Source organism: Pseudophryne corroboree, chromosome 11 (genome assembly GCF_028390025.1).
Source record: "Pseudophryne corroboree isolate aPseCor3 chromosome 11, aPseCor3.hap2, whole genome shotgun sequence".
NCBI classification, from domain to species: domain Eukaryota; kingdom Metazoa; phylum Chordata; class Amphibia; order Anura; family Myobatrachidae; genus Pseudophryne; species Pseudophryne corroboree.
In genome coordinates, this window is record NC_086454.1 from 157714739 (window position 1) to 157735398 (window position 20660).

Here is a 20660-nt window from a genome sequence, read left to right on the forward strand (position 1 = left end):
TTGTTTCTTCACCGTCGACACTGGGGTCAGTGTCCGTGTCAGTGTCTGTCGACCGACTGAGGTAAATGGGCGTTTTTACAAGCCCCTGACGGTGTCTGAGACGCCTGGACCGATACTAATTTGTCCGCCGGCTGTCTCATGTCGTCAACCGACCTTGCAGCGTGTTGACATTATCACGTAATTCCATAAGTAAGCCATCCATTCTGGTGTCGACTCCCTAGAGAGTGACATCACCATTACAGGCAATTTTCTCCGTCTCCTCACCAACATTTTCCTCATACATGTCGACACACACGTACCGACCTACAGCACACACATACAGGGAATGCTCTGATAGAGGACAGGACCCACTAGCCCTTTGGGGAGACAGAGGGAGAGTTTGCCAGCACACACCAAAAGCGCCATAATGTATATAACAACCCTAGAAGGTGTTGTTTCTATATATGGGCTCTTAATATATAATTATATCGCCAATTTATGCCCCCCTTCTCTTTAACCCTGTTTCTGTAGTGCAGGGGAGAGTGGGAGCCTTCCTCACCAGCGGAGCTGGTCAGGAAAATGGCGCTGAGTGCTGAGGAGAATAAGCTCCGCCCCTTTCACGGCGGGCTTTTCTCCCGGTTATTAGGAAAACTGGCCTGGGTTAAATACATACATATAGCCTTAATGGCTATATGTGATGTATTTATTTGCCAAATAGGTATTTATATTGCTGCCCAGGGCGCCCCCAGCAGCGCCCTGCACCCTCCGTGACCGTGTCAGTGAGCCGTGTAGCAACAATGGCGCACAGCCGCAGTGCTGTGCGCTACCTCTCTGAAGACTGTGAAGTCTTCTGCCGCCTGTTTCCGGACCTCCGTTCCGCCGTCTTTCTTCAGCGTCTGTAAGGGGGATCGGCGGCGCGGCTCCGGGACGAACCCCAGGCTGACCTGTGTTCCGACTCCCTCTGGAGCTCAGTGTCCAGTAGCCTAAAACTTCAATCCTCCTGCACGCAGGTGAGTTGCAAGTCTCTCCCCTAAGTCCCTCGTTGCAGTGATCCTGTCGCCAGCAGGAATCACTGATTAGAAACCTAAAAAAAAACTTTACTAAACAGCTCCTTAAGAGAGCCATCCAGTTTGCACCCTTCTCGGACGGGCACAAAAACCTAACTGAGGCTTGGAGGAGGGTCATGGGGGGAGGAGCCAGTACACACCATGTGACCTAAAAAGCTTTTTAGATGTGCCCTGTCTCCTGTGTCTCCTGCGGAGCCCGCTATTCCCCATGGTCCTGACGGAGTCCCCAGCATCCACTAGGACGTTAGAGAAATAACTTTTTGCAATTAAAAAGCAAAGGCCCTCATTCCGAGTTGATCGTAGCTGTGCAAAATTTTGCACACCTACGATCATCTTTCCTGACATGAGGGGGGACGCCCAGTACGGGGCTAGTCCGCCCCACATGTCAGTCCGGCCCCCTTTGCAGAAGTGCAAAGGCATCGCACAGCGGCGATGCCTTTGCACTCCAGGAGTAGCTCCTGGCCAGCGCAGCTTTAGCGTGCTGGCTGGGAGCTACTCCTCGCTCCCTGGCCCGCAGCGGCTGCATATGACGTCACGCAGCCATTGCGGCCCACCCCCGTTCGGTCCGGCCGCGCCTACGAAACGGCGGACAAACGCCGTCGTTTCGCCCCCTCCCGCCCATCGATCGCTTCTGCCTGTCAATCAGGCAGAGGCGATAGCTATCCTGCTACAGCCTTCGGCCGCCCGCATGCGCAGGCGCGCTACGGCGCCTGCGCATGCGCAGCAGGGACCCGTTCGCTTTTCTGCGTTAAAACGCAGCGAGCGAACGGGTCAGAATGACCCCCAAACTCTCTTGGCAGTTCGTGGTATCTGAATCAGAGACCTTGAGCACCTGGCGAACTGCCTTAATTAAGGCATCCACCTCTTGGACACCGCTAGATTCCACCTCAGGAAGAGAGGCAACATCTAAATCCGAATCCTCCAAAACTTCCCTTTCCAAGACCTCGCCCGATTGTAGCAAAGAGGGAAGCCGTAACTATTGGGAGGATTCCAACATATGTTCCAGAGAGGAAGAAACCTGGACAAAACCATGCACTGAGCATGCAATATATGCTATGCCCAAACTAAGAAGAATGAAAAGATCCATCACTAGGCCCTGCAAGAGGGTCCACAGAAAAACCTGAGACCCCCTATGACTCAGCATGAGAACTAACCTAAATGCCGCCAATTGTTAGGACAACTCTGACATAGCCCCCGCAAGTGTAACTACCCAGGCCAGAGCATCCACCGGTGGAGGTGCCACCAATGCACTAACAGGCACTCTAACAGTTATATAGCAGTAATAGGAGACCGTCACAATAATGAAAAAACAGCAATAACAGGAACTAATCCCCCATTAGTTCCCAGGTAGGCTGAGAACTAATGGTGGATCAAGATGCAACAGGAATCCCCCAGCGCAGCCTTCTGAGCAGGGGCACCCAATCTGTCGGCGGCAACGCTAAGCCTCCCATCCCTTTTCCCACTGCACCTCAGTTTTTAATTAATGGCGCCAATATTTAAAAAGTGGAGTAAGACTTAAGAGGACATTGCCACCAATGTACAAAAACTGCAGTGCTCCCGCACCCCTTCCCCACGCACAATGGCACCCTACAGAAATGGGGACACACCATGGCTTGTTTGGAGCACAACCAACACTTTGCTAACCAAAGCGTGCGCTCTACTTACCGCTGCCTGCCTTCCAGTACGCAGTGGGCATACAATGTCCCATGACATTGTGGCCAGGAACTGCAACAGTTTGCAGTCTGCCTGGGTGGAAGAATATAGTAGCAAAATAAAAATAAAAAACTATAAAACAAAAATGGAAAAGGCTGCACATCAGCCTAAAACACATGGCCGGCTCCCTCAGGAACATAATCTAAACTCAGTCAGATGAGGTATTAAGGGGGAAGAGCCACATACAATTCTTAGAAGAATTAAAGTGCCAGGCTCCACTTATCAACCATCTTTACCCCAGTGTAATCTCCAGTGTCCCCCATTAGATAAAGGAGAAATAGTTGTTTGCACCAAGATGGCAGAGAGTCTCCAACAGAGAACAGACATATAAGAACAATGCAATAAACATATGGACAGGGAAAATGGATTCTTCTAGAGAAATCAGACCTGGTCGTGTAGGACATCATGAAGAGTCACAACGTTGGGGTGTCCCTGACATAACTTCAAAGCAGCCACTTCTCGCTGAGTATTTGCCTCCATCCTGAGAAAAAAGGAGATTATGTGACCTACTAGTTGAACCAATGTGTCAAGCCATCATGTCATGTTATCAATGTGTGCCTAACATTACTATAGAACTACCAATCACAAACAATGAGCACTGGTCATATTATCAGCACAAGGTACCTGAAATGGTCCCACCCCTCTCACATTCAACACTAACCGATCACCCATTGCTAACATGCCCTGCCATGTTAGCTTCTTAATGCTCTCCTGGGACAAAGGTCACTGGTGAGAATGGGAATAGTGGGAATAGTGGGAGAGTGGGAATAGTCCCTGTTAGTCGGCATGCCGACTGTCGGGATTTGGAGCGGGCGGGATGTAGGGGTCGGTAATGTGATCGGCGGTCCCATAACTACATCCCCACTGTTACATGTATCAGAAGACCCAGCGGACAAACCAAATGATGCGCAACCATTAAGTCGAAATCTGCTTTTGTTTATTTCATCTTAATTCCATAAAACTCCCCCAATAGTATTCTTTTTTCTATACATTTATGGAGTTTATCCAATAAGATACTTGGCTGTAAGCCATTTACCTAGCCAAAATGTATCTGTTATCGCCTATAGTTCATAAGTGCAACATACAGTGTAAACACAAGCCAATGTGGCTTAATAAGGAGGTCAAAGAAGCAATGGCTAAAAAGAAGTATGCTTTCAAAACATCTAATAAAGGGGAGGAGTCATTCCAGCATTATAAGGAATGCAATAAAAAATGCAAAAAGGTAGTAAGAGCAGCTAAAATTGTAAACAAAAAACAAATCGCTATAGAGAGTAAAACCAATCCTAAAAAGTTTTATAAATACATAAACAGTAAAAGGTTAAAGAAGGAGAACATAGGCCCACTAAAAGATGAATTGGGAGCTTTGATAAACGATGATAAAATAAAAGCTGTAATACTGAAAAAAATAAATTTTTCCTCAGTATTCACCAGGTAGGATCAGACGGTGAGAGTAGTGCATAATGATAGTGAAGGTAATGACTCTTGGCTTAATGCTTGTTTAAGTGAGGAAGTAGTCCTGGAGAGACTAAGCAACATAAAAGATTAATAAATCACCAGGCCCAGATGGTTTTCATCCGAGGGTTATTATGGAGCTTAGGTCGCAGCTAGCAAAACCCCTATACATGATTTTCCAAAGTTCAGTTACATCAGGAATGGTGTCAAAGGATTGGCGCATAGCCGAGGTAGTGTCTTTATTTAAAAAGGGAACTAAAAATAATCCTGGTAACTATAGACCAGTTAGTTTAACCTCTATAGTGGGTAAAATATTGGAAGGTATTTTGAGGTATAGCATACAGGATTATCTGCAGGTTAATAAGATTATTAGCAAAAGTCAGCATGGGTTTGTAAAGTACAGATCATGTCAAACTAACTTAATCAGCTTCTACGAGAAAGTGAGCACGAATCTTGACCAGGGTAAAGCAGTGGATGTGGTGTATTTAGATTTTGCAAAAGCATTTGATACAGTGCCTCACAGGAGACTGATCATCAAGTTAAGGGAACTTGGCCTAGGATATACTATTTGCACATGGATAGGTAATTGGCTGGATAACAGAGTACAACAACTAGTGGTCAATGGGATATTCTCCAGCTGGGTACCAGTAGTCAGCGGAATACCACAAAGGTCTGTACTTGGCCCGCTACTGAACAATATATTTATCAATGATCTAGGAATAGGCCTGGAAAGCACAATGTCAATCTTTGCAGATGATACTAAACTGTGTAAGGTAATTAATTCAGAAAGCGACGTTGAGTCTCTACAGAATTACTTTTTTAAACTTGAAACCTGGGCGTCTAAATGGGGAATGAGGTTCAATATAGAAAAATGCAAAGTTAAGCATTTCGGGACAAAAAACACACATGCATCCTACACTCTAAATGGGGAAAATATAGGGGTAACCGTGGTGGAAAAAGATTTGGGGTTGCTCATGGATAATAGGCTTAGTAACCGTACACAGTGTCAAAATGCAGCAAAAAAGGCGTGCATAAAACGGGGGCATCGAGACAAGGGACGAGGATGTAATCCTGCCACTGTATAAATCATTGGTACGTCCACACCTTGAATACGGTGTTCAATTTTGGGCACCATATTACAAAAAAAGATATCGGGAAACTAGAAAGGGTTCAAAGGCGAGCTACTAAATTGATTAAAGGGTTAGAGACACTGGAGTACAAGGAAAGGCTTACTAGGTTAAATATGTATACTCTAGAAAAGAGGCGTCTAAGAGGAGACATTATTAATATATTCAAATATGCAAAGGGTCATTACAAGGAGCTAGCAGGGGATTTGTTCATTAATAGAACTCTGTATAGAACACGTGGGCACTCACTGAGGCTAGAGGAGAGAAAATTCTGTACACAACGTAGGAAAGGGTTCTTCAAGGTAAGGGCAATAAAGATTTGGAACTCCCTGCCGGAGTAGGTAATAATGGCAGACTCTGTAAATGCATTCAAAAACGGATTGAATAAATTTCTAACTGGAAAACATATCCAGGGTTATAGCATTTAGCAGAGTGACATTAAATATCTGGGAGTGGTAGAATCGTAGTTGTCAATTGGTATTAAACCATTACTTCAGCAGGTGCTTTATAATATGAACAGCTTAACACAGAATACAGGTTGAACCCGATGGGCATTTTGCCTGTTTTCAACCTAACTATGTAACTTTAATGGAATGCTTTCTACTGCATATTTATTAATTGAATTAATTTACATAACCTAACCAACCATAGTAATTATGCAAATGAAGTCCCTTTCTCTAGTAAGTGAGGGAATAGTGAATTGCTCAAATAGATGAAAAAAGAGTCTTAGTTTTTGTATTAGAATACATTAATTTATCACAAAACCATAGTAGTACGGGACAATATAAAATATATATTAATAAGAAAAAAACCATGTGCCATATAATATTAAATGCCAATATGTAGTACGTGTGCAATTTTAATAGAATTAGCAGTCTCCTAATACATGCTGGCATTTAATATTATATGGCATCTCATATTTTGTTTCTTGAACAGTTTTTTTTTTAATTTTATTTTGTCCAGTCCTAATATGGTTTTGTACTACATTTATATATGGTTATCTAAGAACCGCGACCCACTATTATGCTCAAAGTCTTTTCACCAGATCAGCACCACTATGATCCTTTCTTTCTTGTTCATTATTACTGCACAGAGAAGAAGTCATTTCTCAGTACCCAAGCTACTTGTATTGCATTTTCCCAGTCGGTGCTTTGCCATGTGTGGATGTATAACGGATTATGGGCCTAATTCAGACCTGGTCGCTAGGGTGTGTATTTTGCATTCCTGCTATCAGGTAGTCGCCACCTACAGGGGGAGGGGGAAATCGCTGTGCAGGGGTGCGATGGCATGTGCAGGAGAGCTGCACAAACAGAAGTTTGTACAGTCTCTGCACAGCCCAGGACTTACTCTTCCAGTGCGATGATCGGGGCCGGAGCTGACGTCAGAAACCCTCCCTCCCTTCAAATGCCTGGTCCCTCCTGCGTTTCTCCGGACACGCCTTAAAAACGCTCAGTTGCCACCCACAAACGGCCTCTTCCTGTCAGTTGCCCGTGCGATCGCTTTTCTCGCACCATCCGTCGCTGCCGACGATCCCCGTTGCTGCAGTCCGTCGCGCCTGTGCATTGTGGTGCATATTCATGCGCAGTTGAGACCTGATCGCAGGCTGTACGAAACGCAGCCTAGCGATCAGGTCTGAATTAGGCCCAATATGTAGTCTATTGTGCAGCCTGTACACAAATGTTGATAGAGGCTTAGCTTACCGCTTACTCAGTATCTTCACAGAGTATTCTTTCTTGGTTTGCCGATGCCGGCATTTCCTACACACAGAGAAACTCCCAGACCCCAAAGCTGGCTCCTGCAGATCCATCTCATACTGCTGGAAGAATGGCGAGTCCTAAGGGTGACACCAACAGACTGATATATAGACAAAGAAGCCATAGGAATTCTGTGAGACGTGACATACAGATCATACACAGCTGGGTCACGTGGCCAACAAATGGTTGGCTTCATTACTCTACCTTCATAGCAGCGCTTAGAGCCAATGTGGGGCTTGCAGGTTTGTCAGCAGATGGAGCACCCATATCTGTCATTACAGCATTCACACCAAATAGTACAGAGGGAGCCACAAAGGAGTAACCCTGAGTCACGAGAGAGGGTAAACAAATATACAAAATGCAAGTCAGGAAACAGGAACTACAGCATTATATCATTGCATTATATCACTCCTAATATATGCAGGAAGCCTGTTATATGATCAATAAAGGGGCATCCTCTGATGTAATACACATAGCAACATTTATAGGCACGGTGTAACTGAACACAAGTCGGTGTAAACGCTCCTGCATTGCGTTCAGGGAACTAAGTGCCCATAACATATATATGCTGCCGAACCATCCCTATCCGTATACTAGATTTCATAGCTGTCATGATCATCATCATGAATGCCAGTCCGCACTTCCACCAGCTCTCTCTCTGGTGCCTTCAGAAAAAAAGGATTATTAAATGTACACGCTGACTGCAATTCTACATAAGAATGCCCCTATACCATATAGTAACATGCCTCCAGACGCGGGTGGAGATGCCGCTGAGTTGCGCAGGATTCTACATACTTGCTAACACTTGGCACCAGAGCATGTGCAGTGTGACAACATGCAAGATGCCTGCATCATGTTCCCGATGATATCTGTGGTGCCAACTGAGTGGTAACTATCATTGATGGATGGATGCAGGGTGTGCAGTGTGGTCCGCACACTATGCACACCCATTATAGATACGCCCTTGCCTACAGGGATTTGACCAATTTCTCTGAATTACAGTTTTTGGCCATTTTCCAATGTTTGGGAGCAAATGATCAATTGCCATTTGTTCTCATACAGTACCAGGTTTTCATTCCAAGCAGCCAGATCTGGCAGATAATATGCCGGATATTTGTATAGTGTATGCCCAGCATGAGCTCCAGTGAATTGACTGCTTTATGGGGGTTATTCAGAGATATACGCAGCCAGATCTACATTCATCTCTGCATATGCTGGGGGCGGCCCAGCACAGGACAAGGCTGCCCAGCATGTGTGTGGCCGCTTCCCGATGTGTCCGCAATTAGATTGCAGACGCCTCGGAACTAAGGTTCCGAGGCTGTCAGCAGCCATTTTTTTTTCGGAGCAACTGCGTGTGACGTCACGCAGCCTCCCCAAAAACGCTCCCGACACATCCCCGTTCGGTATGCCCCGCCCCCCGACGGCTGCTGCTGTCAATCACACTGTGGCCGCATCCTTCCTGGATGCAGCCGCAATGTGTAAGGTTGCGCACATGCACAACGGCCAGTGCACGTGCACATACCATCTGGATGCAGCCGCTGCAAGCAACCGCGTGGCTGCGTCCAGGTCTGAATGAGGGCCTATATCCTGTTACACTTACATGATGAGCACAATGTAAACAAAACAGGCTTACTGGTGGAGAAGACTACATGTGCGAAGAAACAGAGCATTATGACACACATTTCACAGGGATAAAGCACTTGGAATAAGAGTGGGGCAAGACCTGGAATATACGTGCTCCAGAAGGCGGGGTTGCAGCTGGCGAGTACACAGGATCAAGACTGGTGAATTCATCTGAGAAGTTACTGACATCTGTCTCACTGCGGATAGAGGGGCGGAATGGAGGAGTGACTTTTCGGAGAGCCATCGATTCCCAGTCTAGGCCCTGCATCAGAGACAAATATAAAAGTGGGGTAACTAGCCATCCACATCGGGCAGCAGAAAGCAGGACGGAAACTGCTTTCAGAGTGATCACTGTAATCTAGACCCTGTGAGTGCTTTACCTTATAGAAAGGATGTTCTTTTATTTGGGAAGCACCTTCGGCTCCAAGTCGTTTTTTTGGATCCTTACGCAGTAGCTTTTGAAGCAGGTCTCGAGCCTCCAAACTTAAAGATGAGGAATATGAGGGCTCCATCTTCAAGATCCGCCTGTAGCAAAATGTCTGTCAATGTTACTCAGCACTCTTACGCTTCCTTCCCTCCTCCACCATCACTAATCTACAGACGTCTAGACGACATTTTTCTATAATTGATTTTATTTATTTTATATCCCCTCACCTGGAAACCTCACTTTGCGTGTTCTTCTCTCCCTCCAGCGTGAACGGGGACGCTCCTGTCAGTAGTTCATAAATGAGGATCCCCAAACTCCACCAATCTACAGACTGCATTAAAAGACAAACCCTCCATAAATCTTACCTCACACACACCTCTTAAATATAGAAAATCTAAGTAAAATGGTTTCTTTTACAAGGCAAGAATGCACATGACAACTCACTCACTTTGCCATGACCTCCCTGCCCTCGTATTATCTCTGGTGCCATATACTCAGTTGTGCCACAGAAGGAATATGTGCGCTCACACTGCATAACATAGACATTTGGACAATCAATAAATGTAATACAAACACAACAAATATCTAAAAGCCATATTAAAATAAAATAAACTTTGTACTTTCAATAAAGGAGGTACTAAAATACTAGTTACTTTATATAATGAGCTCTCTTTTTATACAATTGTGTCTTTATGTACTGTGGAAACATTTTTGTGTATACAAAATCTATGTAATTTTACACTAATTACTATAAAACCATAAAAATCACTATAGCTTCTTCTCAAGTGTGTACATCTTACCTCTTCAGACATAAACTCCTTGCTCAGGCCGAAGTCTGTCAGCACCACATGACCATCACTGTCCAATAAGATATTCTCAAGCTTAATGTCACGGTACACAATGCCCAACTGAAGAAGATAGGTGTGAGCAGTCACTGAGTACAGTATAATACATAAGGAAATATTCACATGGACAGTGAATGAGGATCCCTGCATAAAGCAAGGTGGCCCGGTCTTACCTTGTGCAGGTGTTCCAGAGCCAGAATAACCTCTCCAGAATAAAACCGTACAGCGTCTTCCGAAAAGTTATCCCGCTGATAGAGGTGAGTAAAAAGCTCTCCGCCACTAACATAGTCTAGTAGGATACAAGTAGGAAAGAAGATAAAGTAAGAATGATTATATATATATATATATATATATATATATATATATAAAATAAGAATTTACTCACCGGTAATTCTATTTCTCGTAGTCCGTAGTGGATGCTGGGTACTCCGTAAGGACCATGGGGTATAGACGGGCTCCGCAGGAGACTGGGCACTCTTAAAAGAAAGATTAGGTACTATATCTGGTGTGCACTGGCTCCTCCCTCTATGCCCCTCCTCCAGACCTCAGTTAGGGAAACTGTGCCCGGAAGAGCTGACATTACTAGGAAAGGATTTGGAATCCAGGGTAAGACTCATACCAGCCACACCGTACGACTCGTGATAACTTTACCCAGTTAACAGTATGAACAATAACTGAGCCTCTCTCAACAGATGGCTCATACAATAACCCTTTAGTTAAGCAATAACTATATACATGTATTGCAGAGAGTCCGCACTTGGGACGGGCTCCCAGCATCCACTACGGACTACGAGAAATAGAATTACCGGTGAGTAAATTCTTATTTTCTCTGACGTCCTAGTGGATGCTGGGTACTCCGTAAGGACCATGGGGATTATACCAAAGCTCCCAAACGGGCGGGAGAGTGCGGATGACTCTGCAGCATCGAATGAGCAAACTCAAGGTCCTCCTCAGCCAAGGTATCAAACTTGTAGAATTTTGCAAAAGTGTTTGAACCCGACCAAGTAGCAGCTCGGCAAAGTTGTAAAGCCTAGACCCCTCGGGCAGCCGCCCATGAAGAGCCCACCTTCCTCGTGGAATGGGCTTTTACTGATTTAGGATGCGGCAGTCCAGCCGCAGAATGTGCAAGCTGAATCGTGCTACAGATCCAGCGAGCAATAGTCTGCTTTTAAGCAGGAGCACCCAGCTTGTTGGGTGCATGCAGGATAAATAGCGAGTCAGTTTTTCTGACTCTAGCCGTCCTGGAAACATAAAGTTTCAGGGCCCGGACTACGTCCAGCAACTTGGAATCCTCCAAGTCCCTAGTAGCCGCAGGCACCACAATAGGTTGGTTCAAATGAAACGATGATACCACCTTAGGGAGAAATTGGGGACGAGTCCTCCATTCTGCCCTTTCCATATGGAAGATCAGATATGGGCTTTTACATGACAAAGCCGCCAATTCTGACACACGCCTAGTCCAAGCTAAGGCCAAAAGCATGACCACTTTCCACGTGAGATATTTTAGCTCCACGGTCTTAAGTGGCTCAAACCAATGGGATTTTAGGAATCCAACACACGTTAAGATCCCAAGGTGCCACTGGAGGCACAAAAGGGGCTGAATATGCAGCACCCCTGTAACAACGTCCGAACTTCAGGCAGTGAAGCCAGTTCTTTTTGAGAGAGAAAGGGATAGGGCCGAAATCTTGGCCTTTATGGATCCTAATTTTAGGCCCATAGTCACTCCTGACTGTAGGAAGTGCAGGAATCGACCCCCCTGCAATTCCTCTGTAGGGCCTTCCCGGCCACACACCAAGCAACCTATTTTCGCCATATACAGTGAAAAAGTCTTGCTGTCACGTCTTTCCTAGCCTTTATCAGCGTAGGAATAACTGCATCCGGAATGCCCTTTTCCGCTAGGATCCGGCGTTCAACCGCCATGCCGTCCAACGCAGCCGCGATAAGTCTTGGATCAGACAGGGTCCCTGTTGCAACATGTCCTGACTGAGAGGCAGAGGCCATGGGTCCTCTGAGAGCATTTCTTGCAGTTCCGGGTACCGAGTCCTTCTTGGCCAATCCGGAGCAAAGAATATTGTTCACACTCCTCCGTTTATTACAATTCTCAGCCCTTGGGTCTGAGAGGAAGAGGAGGGAATATATAGACCGACTGGAACACCCACGGTGTTACTAGTGCGACCACAGTTATCGCCTGAGAGTCCCTTGACCCAGCGTAAAACCTTTTTTATCTTTTTATTGAGGTGGGACGCCATGTAGTCCACCTGAGGCAGTTTCCATCAAGCTGCAAAACTGCGTGAAGACTTCCTGATGAAGTCACCACTTTCCCGGATGGAGGTCGTGTCCACTCCCGGAATGAACACTGCTGACAGTGCGCTTACTTGATTCTCCGCCCAGCGAAGAACTCTGGTGGCTTCTACCCTCGCCACCCTGCTCCTTGTGCCGCCCTGGCGGTTTACATGAGCCCCTGCGGTCTGACTGGATCAGAACCGGTTGGTCGCGAAGCAGGAACTCCGCTCGACTTAGGGCGTTGTAAATGGCCCTTAGTTCCAGGATATTGATGTGAAGGCGAGTCTGTTGGCTTGACCACAAACCTTGGAATTTTCTTCCCTGTGTAACTGCCCCCCACCCTCGGAGGCTTGCATCCGTGGTCACCAGGACCCAGTCCTGAATGCCGAATCTGCGGCCCTCGAGAAGGTGAGCACTCCGCAGCCACCACAGGAGAGACACCCTGGCCCTGGGGGATAGGGTGATTAACCGATGCATCTGAAGATGTGATCCGGACCACTTGTCCAGTAAGTTCCATTGTCCTTGCATGGAACCAGCCGAAGGGGATGGCCTCGTATGATGCCATCATCCTTCCCAGGACTCGAGTGCAGTGATGCACTGACACCTGTTTTGGTTTTCAATAGATTCCTGACCAGTGTCATGAGCTCCTGAGCTCTCTCTATCGGGAGATAAACCCTCTTCTGGTCTGTGTCTAGGATCATGCCTAGGTGAGGCAGATGAGCTGTAGGAACCAACTGCGACTTCGGAATATATAGAATCCAGTCGTGTTGCAGTTTCACTTCCAGAGAAGGTGATACGCTGTCCAGCAACTGCTCTCTTGATCTTGCTTTTATGAGGAGATCATCCAAGTATGTGATAATAGTGACACCTTGCTTCCGCAGGAGCACCATCATATCCGCCATTACCTTGGTGAAATTGGTAATGACAATCCCGTACCGCAATTCTGAGGTACGCCTGATGAGGTGGATAAATGGGGACACGAAGGTATGCATCCCTTATGCCCCGATTCATTTCAGGCTTGCAATGACCGCTCTTAGCGATTCCATCTTGAACCTGAACCTTTTCAGGTATATGTTCAGGGATTTTAATTCAATATGGGTCTAACCGAACCGTCTGGTTTCGGGATTATAACATGGTCGAATAATAACACCCTCTTGTTGAAGGAGGGGACCCTTGACCACCACCTGTTGAAGATACAATTTACGAATTGCAGTTAACACTGGCTCCCTCTCTTGGGGGGAAGCCCGCCGGGGCATCTTCTCACAGTCCAGCATGTATCCCTGCGATACAATTTCTATTGCCCAGGGATCTAACAGGGAGTGAACCCACTTGTGGCTGAACTTACGAAGGCGTGTCCCCACCGGGCCTAGCTCCGCCTGTGGAGCCCCAGCGACATGCGGTGGATTTTTGTAGAGGCCGGGGAGGACTTCTGTTCCTGGGGACTAGCTGTGTTGTACAGCTTCTTTCCTCTGCCCCCGGCTCTGACAAGAAAGGACGCACCTCAGACTTTCTTGTTTCTTTATTCGAAAAGCTGCATTTAATAATGTCGTGCTTTCCTAGGCTGTGCAGGAATATAAGGCAAAATATCAGAATTACCAGCTATAGCTGTGGAGACCAGGCCCGAGAACCTTTCTCCACACAATCCTCAGCCTTCCATATGCCTCTTAAGTCGGCATCATCTGTCCAATGTATATTCTACAGGACACGTCAAGCAGAAATCGACATAGCTTTTGTCTCTAGGACCCAGTATACTCATGTCCCTTTGGGCATGCTTTATAATTATATATCTATCACTTAAGACAGCATCTTAAAATATTTATATGCATACTAGGGTCTCAATCTCTGCTGATAAGGTACCTGTCCACGCTGCCACAGCGCTATAAACCCATGCCGACACAATCGTCGGTCTGGGTAGTATACTAGAATGTGCACACTATCTGCAGGATCCCTGAGAATAGCTAGTGCAAACAGGACACCCAAGGGAAGATTCTCAACACATCCTGGCCCTAGTGGGGAAAGGATACAGCCTGAGAATTCTCTTGTGGGAAGCTGCCGTCTCTTGTCTGGAGATTCCCGCTCTTTTTCCTCATGAGAGGAGGGAAATTTACCTCAGCATTCTTCCCCTTAACATGTGTACTCTCGTGTCAGTGACAGATGAGTCATCAGTGATATGCAAATCATCTTTTATTCCAATAATCATATATTGAATATCTTTTAGCCCTCTTGGCTGTAACTTTGCATTATCGTAGTCGACAGTGGAGTTAAACTCTGTGTCGATACTTTGTTATTTTGGATAGTGAGCATAGAGAGACTCTGAAGGACTCTGTGACATAGGGACAGACCAGGGTAGATTTCCTTTCTGTTCCCTAAACTTTTGTGCAATAATTTTACCTCAGCACTTACACATATCCAAACAGGTGTCGGCGTTGTTGACGGAGACACCCTCCCACACACTTATCCGCTCTATCACCTCCTTAGAGGAGCCTTTTGCCTTTTACCTCAGACATGTCGACACACGCGTACCGACACACCACACACACAGGGGATGCTCTATTTGAAGACAGTTCCCCCACCAGGCCCTTTGGAGAGACAGAGAGAGAGTATGCCAGCACACACCACAGCGCTATATAATACAGGGATGTACACTATACTGAGTGATTTTTCCCCTATAGCAGCTTATATACACAGTTTTTCACCTAAATTTATGTGCCCCCCCCCCCTCTCTTTTTTACCCTTTGTACCAGGATACTGCAGGGGAGAGCCTGGGGAGCTTCCTTCCAGCTGAGCTGTGAAGAGAAAATGGCGCCGGTGTGCTGAGGAAGAAGGCCCGGCCCCCTCAGCGGCGGGCTTCTGTCCTTTTATGTACTTTAATGGCGGGGGTTAATGCACATATACAGTTTATCAGACTGTATTATGTGCTTTTCGCCAAGTAAGGTAATCTAATTGCTGCCCAGGGCGCCCCCCCCCCCCCAGCGCCCTGCACCCATCAGTGACCGGAGTGTGTGGTGTGCAGTGGGAGCAATGGCGCACAGCTGCAGTGCTGTGCGCTACCTTAATGAAGACCGGAGTCTTCAGCCGCCGATTTTCAACTTCTCTTCGTTCTTCTGGCTCTGCAAGGGGGACGGCGGCGCGGCTCCGGGACCGGACGACCGAGGACAGGGCCTGTGTTCGATCCCTCTGGAGCTAATGGTGTCCAGTAGCCTTAGAAGCCCAAGCTAGCTGCAAGCAGGTAGGTTCGCTTCTCTCCCCTCAGTCCCACGTAGCAGTGAGCCTGTTGCCAGCAGATCTCACTGAAAATAAAAAACCTAACAAATACTTTAATTTCTAGGAAGCTCAGGAGAGCCCCTAGGGTGCATCCAGCTCTGGCCGGGCACAGATACTAACTGAGGTCTGGAGGAGGGGCATAGAGGGAGGAGCCAGTGCACACCAGATATAGTACCTAATCTTTCTTTTAAGAGTGCCCAGTCTCCTGCGGAGCCCGTCTATACCCCATGGTCCTTACGGAGTACCCAGCATCCACTAGGACGTCAGAGAAATATATATTGCTCTTATGCCATAAAGTCCGTAGATGTTGTGGGATGTAGGTATGGTTACAATACCGATGCCTACAGATGGAGCCCTCCTCATCTTTGCCTTTAATAGGATTAATTGAGCGAGGGCAGTCGAACTTAATCCCCTGCTGTAATGACTTAGGGGGAGATTTACTAAGCAGTGAAAAAAGTGGAGAAGTGAGCCTGTGGAGAAGTTGCCCATGGCAACCAATCAGCTGCTCTGTATAATTTTATAGTATGCAAATTATAAATGTTACTTCAATGCTGATTGGCTGCCATTGGCAACTTCTCCACTGGCTCACTTCTCCACTCTTTTCTCTGCTTAGTACATCTGCCCCTAAATCCCTGCTGTATTGTTCTCTCTGTATTGTATTGCAGCTGAGAACTATAGATGAAAGGCTTATGCTAATAAACCTTGGTGCACCTAGGCACAGCAGAGAAGCCTAGATGAGCGTGGCTCCATCTGTACATCCCACCCCTCACAATCCAGACAGTTGGCATGCCGACTAACAGGGACTATTCCCACTCGTGGGTGTCCACGACACCCATAGAATGGGAACAGAACCTGTGGCGAGCGCAGCATGCCATGAGCCTGCAGCGTGGCGAGCGCAGCAAACCCGCAAGGGGCCTTGCTGCGCTCACCTTTTCCCCCACCGGGCATCTACACGCTGGGATCCTGGCGTCGGTATGGTGACCAGCAGTCTCTCAACCACCGGTCACACGATACCAACCCGATGTTGTGACTGTTACTGCAAAAAATATATTTAAAAAATATTAAAAAAGGACCGATCACGATAATTGTGCCTCAACTTAAACTATGCAGCTTTCATTACATGTAAAGATTGTTTCTATGGATATAAAATTCTATTTAATACAAGCTCCATCCCACAATCCCTTTAGGGATAGGGCGAGGGGGTGAGTTCCACCACCTCTCCAGGTCCACTTTAAGCACTGTATGTGCAGAATAAACACGCTCAGTTGCAAAAACATCGGCATAGCGTACACCTATTGGCACTATGCATTTGGACATTTTTGGTCCGAGTGTTGCTCTCTTTCTCTCTATATATGCACACTCTATACTAATATTGGTTATTGGAGAAGATGGGTGGAGTAATGTATCCTTATATCCTGGACGCCTCCTTATATTTGATGTCTGAGAATTTTCCAAATTGTACTAAACAGATGAACATGGGTGGGAGTAACAATGTATAATTTGTTGACTCATACTAGATCCTTTTAGTTCCTTAAAATACAAACGGCAATAGGACGTACTAATGCGGTGTTTCACTACACGGTATCAGTTATTTCCAAAAGGAAGAAATATATAGCAAGTGTGAGCTTTCCAACATAATCAAACATACGAACCCTGGATTATACTTATTCAAATAGCCTTTAACATATATCTGAATTCGGCTGACCGTGGACTTCTAAGGTTGTCCACTTCAGACTTTTTGCTGTGTGTATACAGGTAATAATGTTTTGTTTTTATGTTTATTGCTCACAGTTGTGTGAGATGTCACCTTTTTATTACAAGTAATTTTTTTTATGTTTAATTTATCTATCTGTCTGTCTGTCTATCAGTTAAGCTGGCCATACACAATATTTATTGTCCGATCTGGCTGGTTGGAATGAAAATCTGGTAATGTATGGGAGCAAATGACAGTTGACAATTTGCTCCTAAACGTCGGAAAACTGACAAAAACGATTGTTCAGACAAACTGGTTAACTCAAATGGATTTAACCAATCTGTCTGACTATTTTTGTCTGTTTTCCAGTGTTTGGGAGCTAATGGACAGTTGTAATTTGCTCCCATACATTACCAGATTTTCATTCCAACCAGCCAGATTGGACACTAAATTTTTAGGTGTATGACCAGCTCTGCCATAATTAATATACATAGGGGTATATTTACTAAAGTATGAGTTTTTAGAAGTGGAGATGTTGCCCATAGCAACCAATCAGATTCAACTTAAGATTTATCTATAGCTGCTTCTAGAACATAAAATCTAGAATCTGATTTGGTTGCTATGGGAAACATCTCCACTTCTAAAAAAACTCACACCTTAGTAAATATACACCATAGTCTTACAACAAGATGCTGTAGCTTCTCCTCTTTGTAGAATAGACTCTATTCAACAAACAAAGGGCCTAATTCAGACCTGATCTCAACAGCAAACTTTTTTCCTAATGGACAAAACCATGTGCAGTGCAGGTGGGGCAGATATAATGTGCAGAGAGAACAGGGCTGCTACTAGCTAATTTGGCTCCTAGATTTGGCAAGATTTAAAAATGCCCCCCCCCCCCCCCCCCCCAAGACATAAAATAAAATGCGCCCTCCCCCATCCAGAGAAAGAAAAAAACACAGGTAAGGGGCGTGTCCTCATCTGAATAGGCGTGGCCTAATTTAAATGGGCGTGGCCTCATCGGAAAAGACACACACACCAGGGGGCGGAGTTTTGCAGAATGAAGCGGTTGCATCGTGACGTCACGATGCAACCGCGTCATTCCGCGAAACTACGCCCCTCCCCCGAGTGGGGTACTCGGGAAGAGGGGGAAGCAGGGAGCCACAGTCAGTGCCGCGGCAGGCGCCCGCCCCAAGAAACGGCCCTGAGAGGGAGTTAGATTTGGGTGGGGTGTGTTCAAACTGAAATCTAAGTTGCAGTGTAAAAATAAAGCATCCAGTATTTGCTCTGCACAGAAACAAAATAACCCACCCAAATCTAAATATTTTGCTTTTGCAATCAGGTCTGAATTAGGCCCAACCCCCCCCACCTCAGTACAATTAGAACGATGCTAAGAGAGCATTACAATCTATGCTTATACAGATAATAAGGAACTTCCCAAGGGGCATATATTTGATCACTAGAAAGTAGGGACTTTTGATATAAAGTACTCTTGACTTTGTTGTATCCAGCAAAGCTTCATAAAGAAAATCAGTCACTTTATTCATCACCTTCAGCACTGACATCATGTACACGCATACCATAGGAACATGGTCAAGAGGCACGGCACAAGTGTCAGGGGTGTGGCCTTGCAGCATGTCCAGTCTCAGCATGACAGCTGAGCAAAGGTGGAACTGTCTGGTCCAGGGGCGGAACTACTGGAGAAACGGAGTCCATTGCCAACGGGCGCTAAGCCCTGATGGGGGCACTTTTCCTCCGTTGTCCCTCATTCCATGCCCTAAGTTCCTGCTGTATAGAGGAGCCAGTGAGCATGCAGCACACCACTCCTGCAATTGCACACCGTAAAATGCCCACACGGACGCCTGTGCTGTGTGTTTGAAGGAGACACTTCAGCAGCAGTATTATTGGCGGCAGTATTACAGAGCCAGCGAGCGGTGAGCTGTCCTGGCTCACTAGTCCTTTACACCTGCATGCTAGCTTCTGAGTGGCGACCTCGGTGGTAGAGAGGGGGTGTGCAGACAAGAGAGTTAAATAGAATTGTCTCCGCGCTGGAACGTTATGGGATGGTGAGATGGGTAGCGTGAGAACAGGGAGCTGTGCTGTCTAAGGCGAAGTGACGGTGCCTGAGGTGGACGGAGCGCAGTGGAGTGGGAGGGAGCTGCCGGATGGTGTTGGACCGGGCACCGCTTTTCACTACCTGCAGTGAAAATGAAAGCAACGAGCTGCTGATAGTGAGACTTTGATGAGGCACCAGCAGGGGTGAGGAGCTAGATCATCATCAAAGGAAGTCAGAAAGAGGAGGAGAAGCAAGACCACCACCAGCTGTGACTGAAATGGATTAGAGCCTGCAGAGCTGGAATTGAAGACTGCGGACAGGTCTGTTTAGTCTTGCCACTTCTCACATAAATATCTATAAAACCCATCAATATTTATAGAGGGCTAAAAGTCCCAGCCCTTATAGTAATATATAGAGTCCTAAAACTAGCCCTAACCCTTACCCTCCCAGCCAGCAGCCTAAACCTCCCCCTAGTGCCTAACCTCCCCATCCCGCAGCCTAAGCCTACCCCCAGTGTCCAACAATAACCCTCCCCTTAGTGCCTAACCCTCCCATCCCACAGCCATACCCTCCCCCTAGTGCCTAACCCTTCCATCCAGCAACCACACCCTCCCCTAGTGCATAACCCTCCCATCCCCCAGCCTAACCTTACTCCTAGTGTCCAACAATAACCCTCCCCCTACCGCCTAACCCTAATCCTCCCATTCAGCAGCCATACCCATACCCAGCCATATTGTTTAACCCTAACCCTCCCCCTAGTGCCTAACCTTAACCCTCCCATCCGGCAGCCATACCTCCCCCATAGTGCCTAACCCTCCTATCCAGCAGCATAACCCTACCCATAGTGTCCAACCCTAACCCTCCCCCTAGTGCCTAACCCTCCTGTCCTACAGCCTAACCCTCCCTCTAGTGCCTAACCCTCCCTCTAGTGCCTAACCCTAAAACTCCCATCCCGCAGCCTAACCCCCTAGTGCCTAACCCTCCCATAGCGCAGCCAAACCCTACCCCTAGTGTCTAACCATAACCCTACTCTTCTGCCTAACCCTACCCCTCCCATCTGTCAGCCATACCCTGCCCCTAGTGCCTAAGCCTAAACTTCCCATCCTGCAGCCTAGCCTGTCCCATAGTGCCAGGACACACACCAAGATTGATCTTCCCTCCGGGCAATTGGGATGAAGTTACGCAACTGGCCCGGTCAGTAATTCACATGGCTGGATGGCTGGACGAGACAATCATAACCATTGTCCTTATCTGCACTATGCCAGAAGTGCCAGATGGCTAGTCCTGCCATGGATGATTCTCCATATGATTCTCCAGTGGACCTCCAACATCTACTTGTATACTGTAGTTATTTTGTAGACAAATTGCATCACTTTTAGG

At 46.6% G+C, this 20660-nt stretch overlaps 1 protein-coding gene across 1 annotated transcript in view; it reads right to left on the reverse strand.

Annotated features, from left to right (window-relative positions):
• Positions 1–20660, reverse strand: part of RPS6KA4 (ribosomal protein S6 kinase A4) — a 170412-nt gene that overhangs the window by 61133 nt on the left and 88619 nt on the right. The window contains exons 4-12 of the mRNA XM_063945014.1: positions 10161–10276; positions 9943–10050; positions 9591–9671; positions 9370–9473; positions 9096–9240; positions 8816–8977; positions 7297–7416; positions 7039–7172; positions 3147–3240 (exon numbers count right to left, since the gene is read on the reverse strand). Coding sequence (XP_063801084.1) covers positions 3147–3240; positions 7039–7172; positions 7297–7416; positions 8816–8977; positions 9096–9240; positions 9370–9473; positions 9591–9671; positions 9943–10050; positions 10161–10276 — 1064 coding nt within the window. The remainder of the gene's footprint in view (positions 1–3146; positions 3241–7038; positions 7173–7296; positions 7417–8815; positions 8978–9095; positions 9241–9369; positions 9474–9590; positions 9672–9942; positions 10051–10160; positions 10277–20660) is intronic.